Genomic DNA, 18,326 nt, shown 5'->3' on the forward strand with positions numbered 1-18,326 from the left:
CGGGGTGAGGATCAACAGCCTTTGTAGGTGTGTCTCATCGCTGACTTACCCCTGAGCAACGGCCATCTGTAAGGCATATCATTCAGAATGCAAGGCGGGAAACTCTGCCTCAGTCAATTCCATGTCCAAAAAAACAAACAATGTCAGTAGAGGTAACATGATTGTCATGATTCAGAGCATAGGAGTATGAATCAAGCAGCAAATTCATACATGCATCAGGATAAAACCTATTGGCATGAATGCAGCATAAAATCAAGGAGACATACAACATTGATAGTGGATAGTGCTCCCATATACTCTCTCTCTCCCCTTTCGCTCTCTCTCTCTCACTCTCTCCCTTTCTTTCTCAGGACGCTGGTGATCAAGTGCAATAGTTACAGGCATGCACTCTGGTGGGGGCAGTCCATTGAGAACTTTGTGCGGAAGCATGGCAAGGCATTCCTCAGGGACCATCGCTTCGGCTCCTTTGCCAGAGAGGAGGAGAACATCCCAGCAAAATGGTAACACTCACTGGACACTGAAGCATTCTCCCTTCCGACTAAACATTTTCTGCGGCCATCTTGATTTATTTTGCTAGTTTCCTTTCTCTTATCACTGTAGATTGTTTTTGTTTTCCCTATTCTAACTCTAGGTATGTCAATGGGAAAACTTACATGGAGGATCTAGCCAATGCTATGGAGGAGGCAAGGGAGGAAATCTTTATTACAGATTGGTGGTAAGAATGAATGTGGGGCCAGCACAGCATTTAACTCTATTGTTTTTCAGAAGCCATGTCGTCACCTGTTATCATTAGGCTCCCATTATAATTCCATTATCAACAGCCCAGGGCACTCGATCACAGTTGCTGTGCTGCTCAATTGATGAATGTAGTATTTCTATTACGTTCACTCCTTTAAAATGGCCCAACAGCCCAAAATAGCTCCTGTGTGTGTGTGTGTGTGTGTGTGTGTGTGTGTGTGTGTGTGTGTGTGTGTGTGTGTGTGTGTGTGTGTGTGTGTGTGTGTGTGTGTGTGTGTGTGTGTGGGCTCAGATGCTTCAGTGAAGACCCAGCTGTTAAAATTAACTTGACACCTGAAGCTTTTAAAACACATGCAAATTGCAGAGATGCATCTATTGTATGACAAATGAGCCGCTTTATTACTCTACTGGGCTTAAAGAGAAACCTAAACGAACATTAGCATGCATTAGCTTTTTGTAGCACTGCACTTTGAATACACATTCACAGATTCAGAAGCTAAATGTGAAACAATGTCAATTAACACATACACAGACCAAAGGAAGAGATTTTTTACTTTAACATATTTTTCCATGATATGTCTCTGTGGGTTTTCTGCACTTATGATCTCTCCTGAGACTACCACCACATGACATATTTGTGCGCAGGTTGAGTCCGGAGATCTTCCTCAAGAGGCCGGTGGTTGAAGGCAATCGTTGGCGCTTAGACTGCATCCTCAGACGCAAGGCAGTGAGTACACCTGCTTCTCTGCTATTTTAACCTTTTAAGCCCAAGGCGCTGGGAGGTGTGGCTCGCCTTTATAGACGTACCCCCAAACAAATCAAGAATAGCTCCACAGCTATCAGGCCAAATGGCATAATCTTGGTGTCTATGGATATTGTAGACATTTGAGAATATATTTCCAGTTTCAGTGACATTGTTACTGTTACTATGCCTGAGAACATTTATAATAAACCAGAAAAGAGAAAATATCAGCTGACTGTGGGTGAAACAAGTGCATGAACTCAGAGGATGTTTGGGTTAAGGACATGTTAGCATAGTGGCTGAAGAACACTGGGGTCAATAGCAGTGATTAATATGTAGCTGATGTTGCATGCGTTAGAATCACAGGAGCCTGCTTGTGGTTGCTTTGGTCGATATAATCCAGTCTGTATCTTTGCCATTATTACTGTTATTGAATCAAACATTGATCCTTGCTTGTCTCATTAACCATGGTGTTTGTAGGCCAAACATTTGCAAGTGTGCAAAAAATGAAATGCAAACATCTCGGCTGCAAAGCAAATAATGTTTGCCGTGATCATGGCAGCATCATATCCGTTTATCGATAAACACATCCTGAGTCTGCTGTGTCTCCTTATACAATCAATGGGCTTCGCCTGTGCTTCTTAACATGATTAACCACAGCGGATAATGATTCATTTCTCCTTGAACTCCTCAGCAACAAGGGGTGAGGATTTTTGTCATGCTGTACAAGGAAGTGGAGCTGGCACTTGGCATTAACAGTGAATACAGCAAGCGGACACTTATGCACCTTCACCCCAACGTCAAGGTAGCACCTCCCTCTCCCTCAGTCTCTGTGCGTGTCTATGTGCTCTCTCTCGCGCTCTGTTTTTGTGTGTGAATACATATGTTTCACATCCTCCATAACTTGTCATCCCTACATACAGGTGATGAGACATCCTGATCATGTCTCCTCCTCCGTTTATCTGTGGGCTCACCATGAAAAAATTGTGGTCATCGACCAATCCGTGGCCTTCGTTGGTGGGATAGATCTGGCCTACGGCCGCTGGGATGACAGGGAGCACCGACTGACAGATGTAGGGAGTGTTACCCGAGCTGTCACCATGGCGCTTGAACAGGTTAGAGAAGTTCTTATAGTGTTCCTTTGCTGTGAAAAGACAGAGGATTTTGTGTTATAATATCATCAATATTATATATATCATTATAATATTTGTGCCTTTCAGAAATAGTTTTTATCCCATTCATTCATACATTTACTAAAGTTCTTTGCTTTATTGTAATAGCATTGACAAAATCGTTTTTTGTTTTTTTTGTATCTGTGAGTTCAAGGGCCCCTATCAGTACTTTGCTCATCACAGTCTCACAGTCTCGCTCAGACTCTAACCATACGGAAATCAGGACAACTTCAGCCCATTTTTAGTGCCAAGAGATGATGGGAAATGGTTTCCATCTGCCACTTTATAACACCTGATGGTCATGCATGACTGAGCAGCATTATACGTTAGCTATACACATTTCAACCACACGCTGGTGCCTCATCTGGCATGCACAAATGCTCTGTGCCATAGGCCATAGATCTACGGTATATCATTGTGCGTTGCTGTGTGTTACAGTGGTTTGCTGGCTGAAAACTGTGTCACTTGTGTTATGTTCACCGCTGTGTTATGTTCACCACTTACACTGTGAGGTTTTCAGAGATGTGTCAGATAGTGTCCGTTAGCACTGTGAACTGTAGGCTACCAACTGTGTATCCCTACATGCAGCCTGCAGACGCACCCAGCCAGGAAGTGGCCTCCTCAGAAGACACAGCCCATAACAATGGGCGGACGGTCGGAGGAGGGGTGAACCCTGTGGAAGAGCCCAAAATCAAGGGCATAGGCCGCATGCGCAAGAGCCGCTTCAGCCTCTACCGCCACCTCCACCGGCACGGCCTCCACCACGCAGACAGCGTTAGCAGTGTGGACAGCACAGAAGACCGTGAGTGTTAGCTTCGTTTATTTTCTCTGCCACACAGTATTCACAGTAGTCTCAGTAGCCAATGCAGGGTGTGGTGTGGAAGTGGATGAAAGTTCACTGTGACACATTTTCCATGGGATCAGGAAAAAAGTAATTGCTTGTGTGCTTTTCCATGATGTAATTGGCATCTGCCCTCAACTGTCTCTGATGACGCAGTGTCTGAATGCAGCCTCTAATTACAAAGAAACCCTCTTTGCAACTGACTGCTAACCTTCAAGTATCTGCATGCAGTGCAGTGAACAAGGAAGTACGGGGAAGACGTCATCATTGTAGGATTCGTTTTCTCCAGCACAGGGATATGAGAACCTTTCTCCAGCACAGGAGAATGAGGGACAGGCAGAGTCCTAGTTTGACCTCATCTTGGCCAAAGTCGTAATGTGTAAATCTGGAACCAAAAACCCCATGTGCTTCTCTGTTAAAGCTGCACTCAAGAGCCAAATTAATACTTGTTACGTTGTCAACAATAAGCCAATAAGCCAATATATGACAGAGGTTTTCTAACTATCATACTTGGTCAATCCATGTCAACCATGACGTTGTCAACAATTTGACATGAAAATATTTTTCTTTTTCTCCATCCATCATCCTGCCTCACTAGACTGGTATGCTCCGTTACATTTATAACACAAGCTAGACAGTTAGATTATGCTTCCACATCAAACCAACCTGTCAAACGTAGTTCTTAACGACGTGTTAACACACACGTAATATGAGAGCTGTGATAGAGCTATGTTTGGATAGATTGCCACTGGCCAGGTTCCTTTTGTTCTTCACCCTCTTGTTTTTTCATTCCATTTTTTCATTCCATCATTCCTCATTCAGTCTCCTTGTAAAAGTGATATTAAATGTAATATGCTGACCTGTGGTAGCACTGAACTGCAAACACGGTGACATAAATTCCCAGCCTTACAATGGGCACTGGATTATGGGCATTTGAGATAGGCTCTGGAAGCAGATTGCTCGCCCAAAGCTGTTGTGGCGGGTGTCAGTGATTGAGATTTGGATCAATGAACTTTTTCCGACCTTTCAAGTTTTCCCATGAACTAAAGTTATAGCTCCGAGCAATTCAGTGCAGGCTTACTGAAGGGATCTCATATCCTCTCACTCTCTGCTTTCTACCGCCTTTGAAAGTACTGTAGAGTAAAATAACTCATAATCTTGAACACTTTGAACACTTTATCCTTTACACTTTATACTATATACACTTTATAGATAAACAATATATGACAATATATGACAGTTTTTCTGAATGCCTTTAATGTTATATTCAGGACTGAATAGGTCTTCATTGACAGGATTTTCAGGGACAAGAAGTGACACATTAAAGCAATTACTACTTACTTAAATATGTGTGGTTACTCACAGATCACAAAACTACATTGCTTGGGGGGTTTATAATAAGCTCATACTTTGGCTTCTTAGCGAATCCCATTGGGCCACAACCAGACAATCCACATGCCGTAGCTTCTTATCATACTTGGTCAATCCATGTCAACCATGACAGCCTTTATGAGACATTCTCTATTTGAAGTGTTTGAAGATGAATGTAGAGATATGTATAGGGGGATTTATAGACATGTATATTATGATTTAGAGATATGTATATAGTGATTTAAAGACCTGGATAGCGTGAATAGACATGTATAGAGTGAATTAGAGATATGTATAGATTGATGTATAGATATGTATGCACGTAGAGGCCTCCACATGTTTACTAATGCTTGTGTTATTCCTCAACATAACCTACTAATGCTTAGGTATTAGACTGTCACTAGCAGGCAGCAAGTTTGAGCCCTTTTGAACAGATTTGTTTTGTGTGTAGCAGCTCCTTTTTCTCAGCAACTTTATCTCTGGTACACCCTGCAGTCAGCTCTGCATATTACATGTCTGCACTCCACACTGAGTGCGCTTTGTGTGTGTGACCTCCAGGGGGGGGCTCAATGCAAAGCCTCCAGACAGGCGTAGGAGAGCTGATTGGAAACACGCGCTTCTGGCACGGCAAAGACTACTGCAACTTTGTCTACAAAGACTGGGTCCAACTAGAGAAGCCTTTCGATGGTACTGTTCAAGTCTTGTGAAATGCTTTTCATCGTTAAAATTCAGTTTAATTCAGTGTTATTTGTATAGCGCCAAAACAATAACATCGTCTCAAGGCGCTTTACAGAGCCCTAAGAGGCTTGTGGAGATGTTGGTTAAAGCACCATTTTTTCTTGTTTTCCCCTAAGATTTTATCGACAGGCAAACAAGGCCCAGGATGCCATGGCATGACATTGCCTCAGTAGTTCATGGGAAGGGGGCCCGGGATGTGGCAAGACATTTTATCCAGCGCTGGAACTTCACTAAGGTAAACTCTCTAAAGAATGCACCCCTTTGCACCGGATCCAACATAAATTCATTCACTTCCAATGACATGAAATATATCTTCAGTCAGTGTGGTGTAAACATGTATATCTCATGCCAGTAACAAAAAAGCACATCCGTCTTTGTTATCTCTGTGAAACTCTGCCAACTGCTTTTCACTCTCCCTGTTTTTATGCCCACTTCTCAGATCATGAAGCCAAAGTACAGATCACTCTCCTACCCATTTTTACTGCCCAAATCACATACTTCAGCCAATGACCTTAGATACCAGGTGCCAGGCTGTGTCCAGGCTAAAGTGCAGGTAAGAAATCCAGATAAACAAACACCCTCATATCCCAACCCAACCCAAAATCTCTCTCTTTCTCACACACACACACACACACACACACACACACACACACACACAGTCACACACACACACACACACACACACACACACAGTCACACACACACGCACACACACACACACACACACACACACACACAGTCACACACACACACACACACACACAGTCACACACACACACACACACAGTCACACACACACACACACACAGTCACACACACACACACACACACACACACACACACACACACAGTCACACACACACACACACACACACACACACACACACACACACACACAGTCACACACACAGTCACACACACACACACAAACACACACACACACACACACAGTCACACACACACACACACACACACACACAGTCACACACACACACACACACACCCACAGTCACACACACACACACACGCACACACACACACACACACACACACACACACACACATATGTACAAACCCTAGAACCCTTCAAAGTGCTCACAGGTCATAGTAACTGTTTATCGGTTTCTATGAAGACATCCTTTGTGACCTAAACTGCTGTGCTCCTGCAGATCTTGCGGTCGGCTGCAGATTGGTCTGCTGGTATAAAGTACCACGAGGAATCCATCCACCATGCATATACCCAGGTCATCGCCAAGAGCAAGCATTTCATCTATATTGAGGTGAGAGAAGACTAACTCCCCTCTGTCAAGTCTGGCCTTGTAAGGTTTCATGCACTTTATGGAAATAGCCTGCCTATAAACATACAGTACAAGCCTTACTGGCAATGCACCATATATAAGCTGCATTCATTAGGTTAGAAGATGGCTGATAAAGGGCTTGTTTTAAACCTGTATGCAAGACAGACATTGCTGCAGAGAGGTACAAACATGTCCATCAACCTTGGCAGTGATTATTTGTCTACATTCAAACTTGTAGATCTACACAGAAATAATTAGATTGCATTGCAGGTTTTTTTGTGTAATGTCATGGAAACCAATTCGAGCAAAGAAGGGGTCACTGTGGACTAATACAGTAATACAAGAGTTCATGTTTCTACAGTGCAAGAAAATAACTACACCAAGACCACACAATCAGCAGCTACTCTGTACTTCTTTCTCAGCTTACATACAACCCCTGAGTCTGATGCAGTCTTTTCCTCTTCTTTGTAAGCCATCATGTATGTGGTCAGTGACATGATTTTGCATCATGGTTTTCTCTCTCTCTGTTTTTTCCTTGTAGAACCAGTTCTTTATTAGCTGTGCTGATAACAAACAGGTTTACAACAAGATTGGTGACGCAATCATTGAAAGGATCCTACGAGCTCACAAGTAAGTAGGCTAAAGCCCATCATGATCATAAATTAGCTTCAGAAACACACACAAACACACACACACACACACACACACACACACACACACACACACACACACACACACACACACACACACACACACACACACACACACATACACACATACACACACAAACACACACACACACACACACACACACACACACACACACACACACACACATACAAACTCACACACACACATACAGACACACTACCCCTCCCTTTGTGCGCAGTTTTCAGGTTGTTAAGGCGCCCCATCTGTGAGGGTGACCTCTCTTAGTGGATATCTTCCTGCCTGAGACAGGCAGCGCTGCTGTTTGTTAGGCGAGCAGGTGGATGCGGCAAGGAGTGTGCCGGCGGCGTGATGAACCTCATTTGCAGTTGATACAGCTCGACTGCCACCATGCACCCCTCTCCACCCCACCCCCCCCAAGGTGTGACAGGAGGGGCTGTAATGTGCCCTGTGCTTAACAAGGAATGACAACACATCACCGGTTGCTGGCTGCCGGCTGCCACCTTCTGTGACGCCAGGCCCACCTGTGCTCGCGGTGAGGAAGGCGTACGTCAGTCGCGTCGCATCGCACTCAGGCTCTGTGACACGCATTTGCATGGAAGCGCGAGGAACACAGTGGCACTGCTGATAGAGGAATCAAACCCAGGAAAACAACAGCAAGGTTGAAGTGCGTGAACAAGGCTGACTAAGGATTGGTAACAGCGTCTCAGTCATTCATGGATATGAGACTCAAATGCACTCATGAGGAGAGAGACCGCATGGTGGACAGGCTACTAAGAGGCCCCATTGAAGACACCAGGGATAGGAGTTTTCAACTGTCATTGGGCTCTCTTATTCCACTTGCACACTTCCACATCTTATGAACAACATATTGTAGCTGATTGGCCTTTACGTTTTATTGCGCGTGTAAACAAAACTGCAAACTAATACTCTGGGTTACCTTATCAAGTGAATATTAATTGGCAGAGTGAGACTGAGCTCTTCGAAACCGTGCTGGTGTTTCACTGCAGGGAGAATAAGAAGTTCCGTGTCTACGTGGTGACTCCACTGATGCCAGGCTTTGAGGGTGACATCACCACAGGAGGGGGAAATGCCATTCAGGCCGTGATGCATTTCAACTACAGGTGAGTACGGTACCTCTCACAATCTGCCCTCTTTCCTTCTCTTCATATGTATAGCAGGTCTAATAAATGAATAGGGAAAAGAGGCCACGTGAGCAATCTAACCAGTAGGACCTGGCAACAAAAGAATGAAAGAGAGAGAGAGAGAGAGAGAGAGAGAGAGAGAGAGAGAGAGAGAGAGAGAGAGAGAGAGAGAGAGAGAGAGAGAGAGAGAGAGAGAGAGCGAGAGAGAGAGATTTTTTGATTTTATAAAAAACTTTTATTTGTAAACAGTAACGCCAACAGTATTTTACACCTTATTCAAAACAAACGGAAATGAAAATCATCATCAAATGAGCACACAGTTTTTTCACAGAAATATTTGCCATTGTTTTGCAGAAACAAAAATCACTCATTACAACACACAATTGAAACCAGGCTCAGTTATTCCAACACAGGAGCAAACAATATTACAAGTCATACAAAACCCTTCCTTACACATACATATAAACTAAGTATGCTTAGTTGTTTTATTACGCAACTTTTTCCTCATTTTGCTCAATATTTTCCGGAGACGAAAAACATCGTTATCCTCAAATGCACCCTCCCTCATGAAACAGACAACATCATTAACAAACTGCGAGCAATCAGGAAAATACAGTTCCACCTCCACTTTCCGCAACCCTTTCGTGTCGCGTAGGAAACTGTTAATTGCCTCTGCAGTATATTTCGTTTCTTCGCTGGAGAGCTGTGCCTCTCCCTGCGAACACTCGGACCAGTTTGAGTCAATGGATTCGCAATCGCTATCCAGATTACCACTCGTGTGCGTGTCTTTTTTCACTTTAGACCCGGTAACCTCCACCGGGTCTATCTTTCTCTTCGCCGGTACTTTAAAGACTGGGTCTATGTCAATAGCCTCAGCCTGAGCCTCATTCACTGACGGTTGAGGCACTGTCAGTGTCTTTACTGAATGCCCCTTCTCATTAGCATTTTCACCTGGTCCAGCCGCAGCTACCTCTGCCACGGCTGGCTCAATCAGCACCGAAGCACCGACCACGGCTTCGGGGCCAAGCACAATCAGATCCACTACGGACTGAAGACCCCCCTCAAGTCCGCTTCCCTCGGTCCCATCCTCCGAGGGTTCTACCTCAGTGTCTGTTGGAACAACTATGGGGGACTCAGCCACATTGGTTTTGGCTGGAGTGTCCTCCTTTGTGTTGCCCTTTTTACCGGGACAAAAACGCCCGATGTGTCCTATTCCACCGCAACTGAAACATTTTAACGCAGTGTCTGACGTTGCATACACCACATAATCGAACCCGTCCACCCTTAATTTGAACACAAGCTCAATCTCCTCCATGCCACTATTTAGGACCATGTATGCTTGCCTTCTAAAAGACACTAGATGTCGAAGTAGGGGCGATTTACATCCCAGAGGGATTTTTCGAACAGATGAAACCAGCTTGCCATAACGTTGCAACTCTTTAACAATTAGCTCATCTTTGATGAACGGGGGTACATTTGAAATTATAACTTTCTTGGCGGGGGTACTGAGTGGGAGGACTGGCATGTAGGAATCATTGAGTACTATACCCCTCACAATTACCTCATTAGCGTTCTCAATTGTGTTGAGAAACAACACCACCGCATTATTCATCCGTGAAGCCGACTTCACGTTACCGTGCCCAATTAAATTTCCAACCTCCAAACTAACATTCTCCACACTTGCGGAGCATTCAACTTTGATACCATGTAGGCGCGTTAGTTTGTCAAAATCCATGCTTCCCGCGGCCGCCATACTCCCAGCAACAAGCCGGTCGCAGACTCCACGGGGAAACAATAAGTGATATTTACAAACACCCAGCTAAAACAAAACCGCAGTAGTTGTAAAACTAAAGTGCCACCAAAATAATTAAAATGATTAAACACATATAAACAACACACAAAGGGAGAAAAAATTAGAAGTAGCACTTGCTCACTCACACTCACTCAGGAGCTCACACACGCACGTCCACTCAGGTCGAGAGAGAGAGAGAGAGAGAGAGAGAGAGCTGTGAAACTTTAATGAGAGTGGTAAGAGACACAGCAAACCCTCCTGTACCTTAAAAATCCACGACCTCCAGGTTCTGCCAGAATGAGCTGTTTGGGATTTCCCTTCATAGTGGATACACACCCCTGCAACCAGACCTATTTGCATCTAGTGGATACATACTCCTGCAACCAGACTCATCTCAGTTTGATGAACAGAGAGACTTGACAGGGAAAGAAATGGCAAATGATTTGTTTGCAGTAGATAGTCTTTGCTGAGGAAGAAAACACTGCCTCATTGTTGTCAGGTTGGAGTAATGTATTCCTGGCACACAGTCCAGTGTGGACGAGTAAAGTTTCCTGAGCAGTCTTGTCAGTGGCACAGCAGGAATAAGACTTTCAAATGAATTGTTTTGCACTTGGCAGAGTGCCCTGCCTTGTCTGTTCGTTTCAGCACTGTTTTCCCCTTTGTTTCTAAACCCAGGAGACAGAAGCTGGGGGGGGGGGGGGGTGGGGGGGGGGGGGGGGGGGGGGTTGACAAGAAAACAAAAAGTTTACCTTAATCAACAGTCAACAAAAAACAAAAAGTCAACAAAAATCAACACCAGCTGTATAAACTTCTCAAATGCTCCGCTTAAATATTCTAAATGCATTTCTAAATAAAATATCTCTACTTAAAAGAGCTATAGTCTTACCTTGTCTTTTGAAGTGTTGTGCGTGAGTCATCTTGATTTCCTCTTTTTCAGAACTATGAATAGGGGAGACTATTCCATCATATCACAGCTGAAGAAGGAGAGTAAGTACTCTTGAATAGATCAGTAGAACTTGCACTTCATATTGAAGTGACAGAGAATTCACACATGGTTTTCAAGGAATACATAAATCAAAACGCATTGATGGTATTTCATCTAATCTCTCTCTCTCTCTCTCTCTCTGTGTGTGTGTGTGTGTGTGTGTGTGTGTGTGTGTGTGTGTGTGTGTGTGTGTGTGTGTGTGTGTGTGTGTGTGTGTGTGTGTGTGTGTTTGTTGTTTTTGTAGTGGATAACCAGTGGATGAACTACATCTCTTTTGCTGGACTGCGCACACACGCTGAACTGGAAGGGCGCCTGGTGACAGAGCTCATCTACGTCCACAGCAAGATGCTCATAGCTGATGACAACACCGTTATCATCGGTGAGTTAAAGAGAGATAGAGAGAGAGAGATACTGATATGTAGCCAATCAATGGCCTTGGTTGACATGGATTTTTTGTTGCTATTGAAAAATCATTGCAGCCGAGGCCTCTTGGCCATGGAAAAGATTTTCGTTAGTCAATTTTTTTGCAATTTGTAAGTAAACAAGTACCATCCCAAATACCATTCACCTCTCACCAGCCCTGTGGCATGAAAACACTGCTCCCCCTAGTGAAACATTACGGAACTGCCACAATTAGCCCACAATGACAGTGTCATCATCTACAAAAATGATACACGGCTTGGACAATCCAGAGAATGCAAAAACTCTCTGAGTTCCGTACCCAGCCTGTTGCTCATCAACCCATATGTTTTGACCATAGAGAAAAGAGGTTTAATTTGAACCGAGCCATCACTGCTTATTAGACCCTACGAGGGTGCAGTGGGTTCGCCGGGGGTCAAAACCAAACAAACAAAATCTTTGAAAAAGCTTTGGTCCCCAGTCATAGTCTTAATATATATATATTATATTATAGCAGTCCAATTTATGATATGATCAGTGGTCCTGAAAGTATTTCCAGTTTGATCAAATGAGCTTACGCACACAAAATACCAAAAGATGTAAAGATTTATTACTGCAGAGGACATAACAAAATTGAACGATAGCAGCTATCATAACACAAAGAGGAGGAGACACAATCGCTTAGTCCCTTGTTGGAATTGAATTATCTCAAATCTCTCTATGGATGATTTGTGCCGTATTGAATTACCTCCGCCTCAGGATCCAATCACCAGCCAGGGAAATGAATAAAGTGGAGTAATGAGAGGCAGAGGATAATGGATTGGTTTCTTTTCAGGGATTTTGTTTCATGGTCGTCCTCCATTTCAGTCCCCAGTCCAAACATGTAGAGCTTACCCTCAGGCCATGGTGATATGCTCAATGCTGCTCTCATCTCTCATGTGAAACACACACACACACACACACACACACACACACACACACACACACACACACACACACACACACACACACACACACATGCATCCAGGTCATACTAACATAGTACATAGTACACCAGGTCATACTCACACACTTCCTATCCCTCCACCATACATCATATCAGTCACTGCCTCCCTCTGTCTCAGGCTCAGCCAACATCAATGACCGCAGTATGCTGGGGAAGAGAGACAGCGAGGTGGCTGTGATTGTGGAGGACACAGAGACCGTCCCCTCGCTGATGGATGGAGAGGAGTACCAGGCTGGGAAGTTTGCCTTGGGGCTCAGGCTGGAGTGCTTCAAGTGAGTCGAGAACAAATCCCACGACAGTGGGCAGAGGCTCTTAATAGGAGGATAGCGGAGATAGATTTGAATTTACTGATGCACAATGGTTAATCTAAGAGAATATTTTTAGCCAGTTCATGCAAGACTCAACTGAAGATGTAAAAAGTATTTCTCCAAATTACACTTTTCCACACATCTGCATTGTGCATGACTGCAAGAACATATCAGGAACATATTGTACTTTTAGATGTGCATCTTTCATGAAAAGCAGCTGACTTGATATTGCCCTCTCAATTACAAATGCCTGCTCAGTTGCTCATCTACCAAAATGTTGCCTGACAACCTGTGATTGTTATTGTCTTCATAAGAACCATCCTGGGTGCCTTCTCTGACCCCAACATTGACGTGTCCGACCCCATCAGTGATCGCTTCTACAAGGATGTGTGGATGGCAATATCAGGACGGAACGCCACCATCTATGACAAGGTCTCGTCAGCACACTCTCCTGTCTCTCTGTTTTCTGTCAGCTTTATGGTGTGTGGGGGGCGGCGCGGGGGGAGGGTAGGGGCTGATAACAATGACGTGAAATGGGGGGCAGCCCCTTTAATGCTCCCAATACATCAAAACGCACTGAATCATAATTGAAACGTGCCCTTCACTCATTCCATAACCGTGCCTCTCAATCAATGCCGGCAGGCAAGGCGGGGGGGCGGGGGAGCCGGAGGGAGGTCGAGGCTGGGAGGCGAGCTGGCAGCTGCCACGTGGCACGGCGGCACGCTGATGAGTTTTAATGGAGGGGCAGATCCATCTTCTGCATAGCCATCAGGGGCTGACACTTCCTGTAGCACTCTGCTGGCAGCCACTGCCACTGCCACGGATAGGCCTGACGCACGGCACCAAGCCCATGCCCAAACCCACTACATGTGCTAAATGCCACCTGCTGGGTGTTCAATTTGGTCGCTAAAAGCTTCTGATTTCTTAAAAAATTACTCTCGGGATATTCCATTTCCATTACATTTTTTTTTTCTCTCTGAAATTTGTCTGGAGCAAATGGGGCAATACATCTTCCACAAGTTTAAACTTAGCTTGTCTACACACATAGTGTCGCCCTGCACACTGCAACATACACATGCAAATAGATCAAACACAAGCACATCAAGGAAACATCACACACATACATTACCTTAAGAACTTATACACTTCTATGACTCCATATATTTTTATAAAACCTTAAGTTTAATTAGACTCCTGGTTTGAATCAAATCATTTCGTATAGAAATGATTATTGATCAATTATTGTGTCCTGTGAACAGGTGTTCAACTGCTTGCCGTCCAGCCTGGTGAGGAACATGCAGGAGCTCATGGACTTCAAGACTAGACCAGAGCTGGACAAAGAGAACCCTGCCCAAGCTCGGGAGCTGCTGAAGAAGATCCGGGGGTTCCTGGTCCAGTTCCCCCTGGAGTTCCTCAGCGAGGAGAACCTCATGCCCTCCATGGGCACCAAAGAGGGCATGGCACCCACTGACCTCTGGACCTGATTCTGGTACCCCTCTGGTGACCAGTCTGTCCTCACTAGACCACTGATACGAATGAAATCTACAAGGGCTTTTGCCTATTGCAGCTCTACAAGGCGCAGTATGGCTCCATCAGTGGAACTCAATTATGCTTAGTGTCTTATCAGATGTAATGCCTCTGTAAAATTCTTTGTCATTTTATAAATGGTATTTATGGCATATGGCCTGAAGGGAAGTTGCACTCATCTTAAATGACAGACCACCTGATTACAGGAGGAATATAACTACCCCACAGACCCATGTACCTGTTGGAAGTGGAATCTGGACATAAGGGAGATTTCAACAGGAAAGACAATGTACACAAACTCTAAGGATTTTTACTGCAGCACCTCACACTCCAGATGCAACTATTTTAGTCAGCAGTTAATCAATCCAAGGAATCATGTTAAGTGCTGTTCGCTCCCCTGTTTTTAAGTGCTTGGGAAAGTTCAACTCCAGTGGTTTGTCTATATAGTGTTGGACCAGCTGTAAGACGCTAAGGGATTGCCTGGACATGCTTCATGACTCTCACTTTCCTGACTATATGAAGGTAAAAATGATTCAAGTGCTACTAGACAATCTGCCTGTAATAGGTGAAAACTGCTGAATAGCGCTGATGCAGTCGAAGTCCATTACTGGTGAGCATCATAGACTGAAAGCCCAAATTGCCAGACCTCACACCACTGATCCTTACATTCTGTATGACTCAGCTGTTTACAAGCAGTTGTCCTACTGCATCCTCTCGCTCTCTCCTCTCTCTCTCTCTCTCTCTCTCTCTCTCTGTCTCTCTCTCTGTCTCTCTCTCTCTCTGTCTCTCTCTCTCTGTGGTTGATTGATTTGTTCTTTCTCTGAAAAATATGTCATTTTTATGTCACCGCCGCTCCTCTCTGTTAGTCAGATACATTTCTCTTCATTGATTTATTTCTACAGATTGACACCAATCCAGCATTTAGCAATAATAAAGCAAACCTGTCTTCATTCTCAGGTTTTTTAATGATAGCCTCTGCAATCTTTCTTTCCTGTATGATTCCTTCAAGTGAATTTCTTTGTTACTAGTCCTTTGCATTGCAGGCGCAGCCTATCTGTCTGCCTGTCTCTCTCTCTATTTTTGCTCTCTCTCTCTCTCTCACTCTCGCTCTCTCTTTCTCTCTCGCGCTCTCTCTCCTCCCCTGGTACTGTAGGTGTGCTGGCTCTGTCAGAGAGGCATGGCAGGTCTGTTGCTGGGAGGGAGAAAAACAACTCCTGATGTCCTCCCCCGGCAGACAGCCCCAGCACAATTTCATCACCAGCATGTCATTTCTAGTTAAGGGTGTCTGGGCTGGGGGTTGATGGAGCAGAGAATTCCTGGTTCCAGGGGGATCTTCTGATGGGGCATCACGAAGATCTGGGAGTTTTCTGACAGGGCTTCAGCAACAAAACTATTTTTTTTTTTTCAACAAGCTTAATTTTAGCAAATTGTCCAACCAGTGGATACTCACTGTTTTCCTGTGTATTATCGTGTGCATTAGATGGCAAATTAAGTGAGCACTTGGCAATGTAAAAAACAATGAATACATATGCATTACATTCATGTGTATATTAAGACATTCTTGGACAGAAACACACACGCACACATATACATTCAGGCATACACACATACACGGAGGAGGAGGTGTAAAACACATAAAGCAATTTAAATGCAAATCTTTTCAGTTGCTCATCATCTCAACACTGACATTGTCCATTTGACAGATGTCTTTAATTATTTCTTTTGAGCACAGTCTTGTTGAGATATATTAAAATTACAAAGTCACTATGTTTTTGATGGATTATCACTATGACCAGTAAAGGCATAGGATCTTAAATGGCCTGAACTGCATGCTTGTTTAAAGTTCTCTTTAACCTCAATGACTGTGCAAGAGTAATGCTCATAAGTAGACTCACTTGCTTATGCTTGGCCACAGCAAAGTTCTTTTTTTTTTTGCATTTCCATTCAGTGGGAAAGAATATATAATTTAAAGTAAGAAAAAGCCTAGGGGCTGTTAATATTCTTCCGTGCATAGTCAACTGAGTTATTTTCAGAAACCTATTGGCACACACACACACACACACACACACACACACACACACACACACACACAACAATTCCACACACTCACACAAGTCTTTTCACACAGCATGTTTTCCACTCATCTAATATTGTGTAAATATAATACTAGATTCCAGTATAATCCCCCTGCACAACAATAATCATTTGTCTCAATGACTGTTGATTTCAGATTCAACTCTGACTTCCAAATATATTCTATCTTAATAATGGTATGTAAGTGTCTCGGGAGAGTAGACATATTGTCCCTTTAAATACATCTCCCATATAACTCCAGTCTCCATTAATCTTTCATTAATTTTAATAATTCATTGTGCATAACTCATGTACCAGTTGTCCTCTGCAGTCCCTAAGGTCTTCCCCACATGTGAAACTGAAACATCTACAGTATAGACCTTACATAGCACACTCTTGTTGTGACCTTCAGAGGTCGCCTCCTCGTTTCCTTTAGTCTTCCTCCAGCCCTCTCACCATCAGGCTTTATGACAGTCTATGCTGTATTGTATTCTATATGTGCAGACCTGTGCCCCTGTAAAAACTGAAAAAACCCTCCAAGTGGCACTAAAAAATGCTCTACCTCTAGCTCAAATTTCCAAGGAACTGAGAAAAACTCAAGGTCATACCACGCCCCCTCACTAGCTCCTGTCATGGCTGGTTCTCAAACAGCAGCCAGAGGGGGGAGCTGTCTCCATATGTCACAGTTATGGCTAAAGGCATGTGGGAGCAGTCCTTGGGGATAAAATGTCAAGAATTACTGAATGTTCTCCATGGACTAAGGCACCATTCAAAATAAAACACAGGAAGAGTTTCTCCACAAGTAAGAGTGAGCGCTAAAATATTATCTGTTATATTATCTGACGTTTTGCCTTGACACTGTGTGCACCTCACATTATCTCAATGTAGTCGTGTACAGGTGCAGAATCTAGCATGACATTGTGAACGTGGATAAGGCTCTCAGCCAGACAGCACGAGACATGATAATGGTCAGGTCTAGTATACGTGGAATTATGGACCAGGGTATATTTTGGAAAGCAAGGCTGAGCACAATGTGATCACATGGTCAACAAGCTGAAAGGTGGTTTGCTGACCATCCTCTCCAACAAAGCTACTTTTTTGGTTCGTCTTTGTGAAAAGAGGTCAGATATTTTCCCGTTAGACAGTGAATAATGCAAAGAGACTGTTGACTGTCAAGGGCCAATCCAACAATAGCTTGCCCTAATACGTACAAGTGTAATGCATTCACTTAGAGGAGAATATCAAAATATCTAGCAGTGGAGTTGATCAAATTACCCTTCAGATGAACCAACAGTCTCTCATTCATATGCAAATGGTAATCGAGCCAGTGACTGAACACATAACCAAATGTGACATGACAAGTAGTGACACTCAGCACAGACAGCCCAGGTGTATCAAACCCAGCAGATAAGACAAAATGGCTCTTCTCCTTTCTGACACAGTTAAATTATCTGAGGGGTTATGATGCAGAGTTATATTACATTAAGCTATATTAGTCTACAGATGAGGTTGTAGGTGATTA

General features: G+C 43.9%; 1 protein-coding gene across 3 annotated transcripts in view; it reads left to right on the forward strand.

Annotated features, from left to right (window-relative positions):
• Nucleotides 1-15,645, forward strand: part of pld1a (phospholipase D1a) — a 28,666-nt gene extending 13,021 nt beyond the window's left edge. For all 3 annotated transcript variants that reach the window (XM_080836548.1, XM_080836549.1, XM_080836547.1), the window contains exons 9-26: nt 1-27; nt 351-500; nt 632-715; nt 1,384-1,465; nt 2,175-2,285; nt 2,404-2,595; nt 3,241-3,454; nt 5,423-5,551; nt 5,719-5,837; nt 6,042-6,155; nt 6,772-6,882; nt 7,442-7,530; nt 8,580-8,693; nt 11,444-11,493; nt 11,736-11,870; nt 13,015-13,168; nt 13,519-13,636; nt 14,464-15,645. The exon at nt 1-27 is cut by the window's left edge and continues 126 nt beyond it. In XM_080836548.1, coding sequence (XP_080692674.1) covers nt 1-27; nt 351-500; nt 632-715; nt 1,384-1,465; nt 2,175-2,285; nt 2,404-2,595; nt 3,241-3,454; nt 5,423-5,551; nt 5,719-5,837; nt 6,042-6,155; nt 6,772-6,882; nt 7,442-7,530; nt 8,580-8,693; nt 11,444-11,493; nt 11,736-11,870; nt 13,015-13,168; nt 13,519-13,636; nt 14,464-14,688 — 2,218 coding nt within the window. In that variant the 3' untranslated portion in view covers nt 14,689-15,645. The remainder of the gene's footprint in view (nt 28-350; nt 501-631; nt 716-1,383; nt 1,466-2,174; nt 2,286-2,403; nt 2,596-3,240; nt 3,455-5,422; nt 5,552-5,718; nt 5,838-6,041; nt 6,156-6,771; nt 6,883-7,441; nt 7,531-8,579; nt 8,694-11,443; nt 11,494-11,735; nt 11,871-13,014; nt 13,169-13,518; nt 13,637-14,463) is intronic.
• The last annotated feature ends 2,681 nt before the right edge of the window (nt 15,646-18,326 follow it).

This window comes from Sprattus sprattus, assembly GCF_963457725.1.
Source record: "Sprattus sprattus genome assembly, chromosome: 4".
In the NCBI taxonomy this organism is placed as follows: Eukaryota; Metazoa; Chordata; class Actinopteri; order Clupeiformes; family Clupeidae; genus Sprattus; species Sprattus sprattus.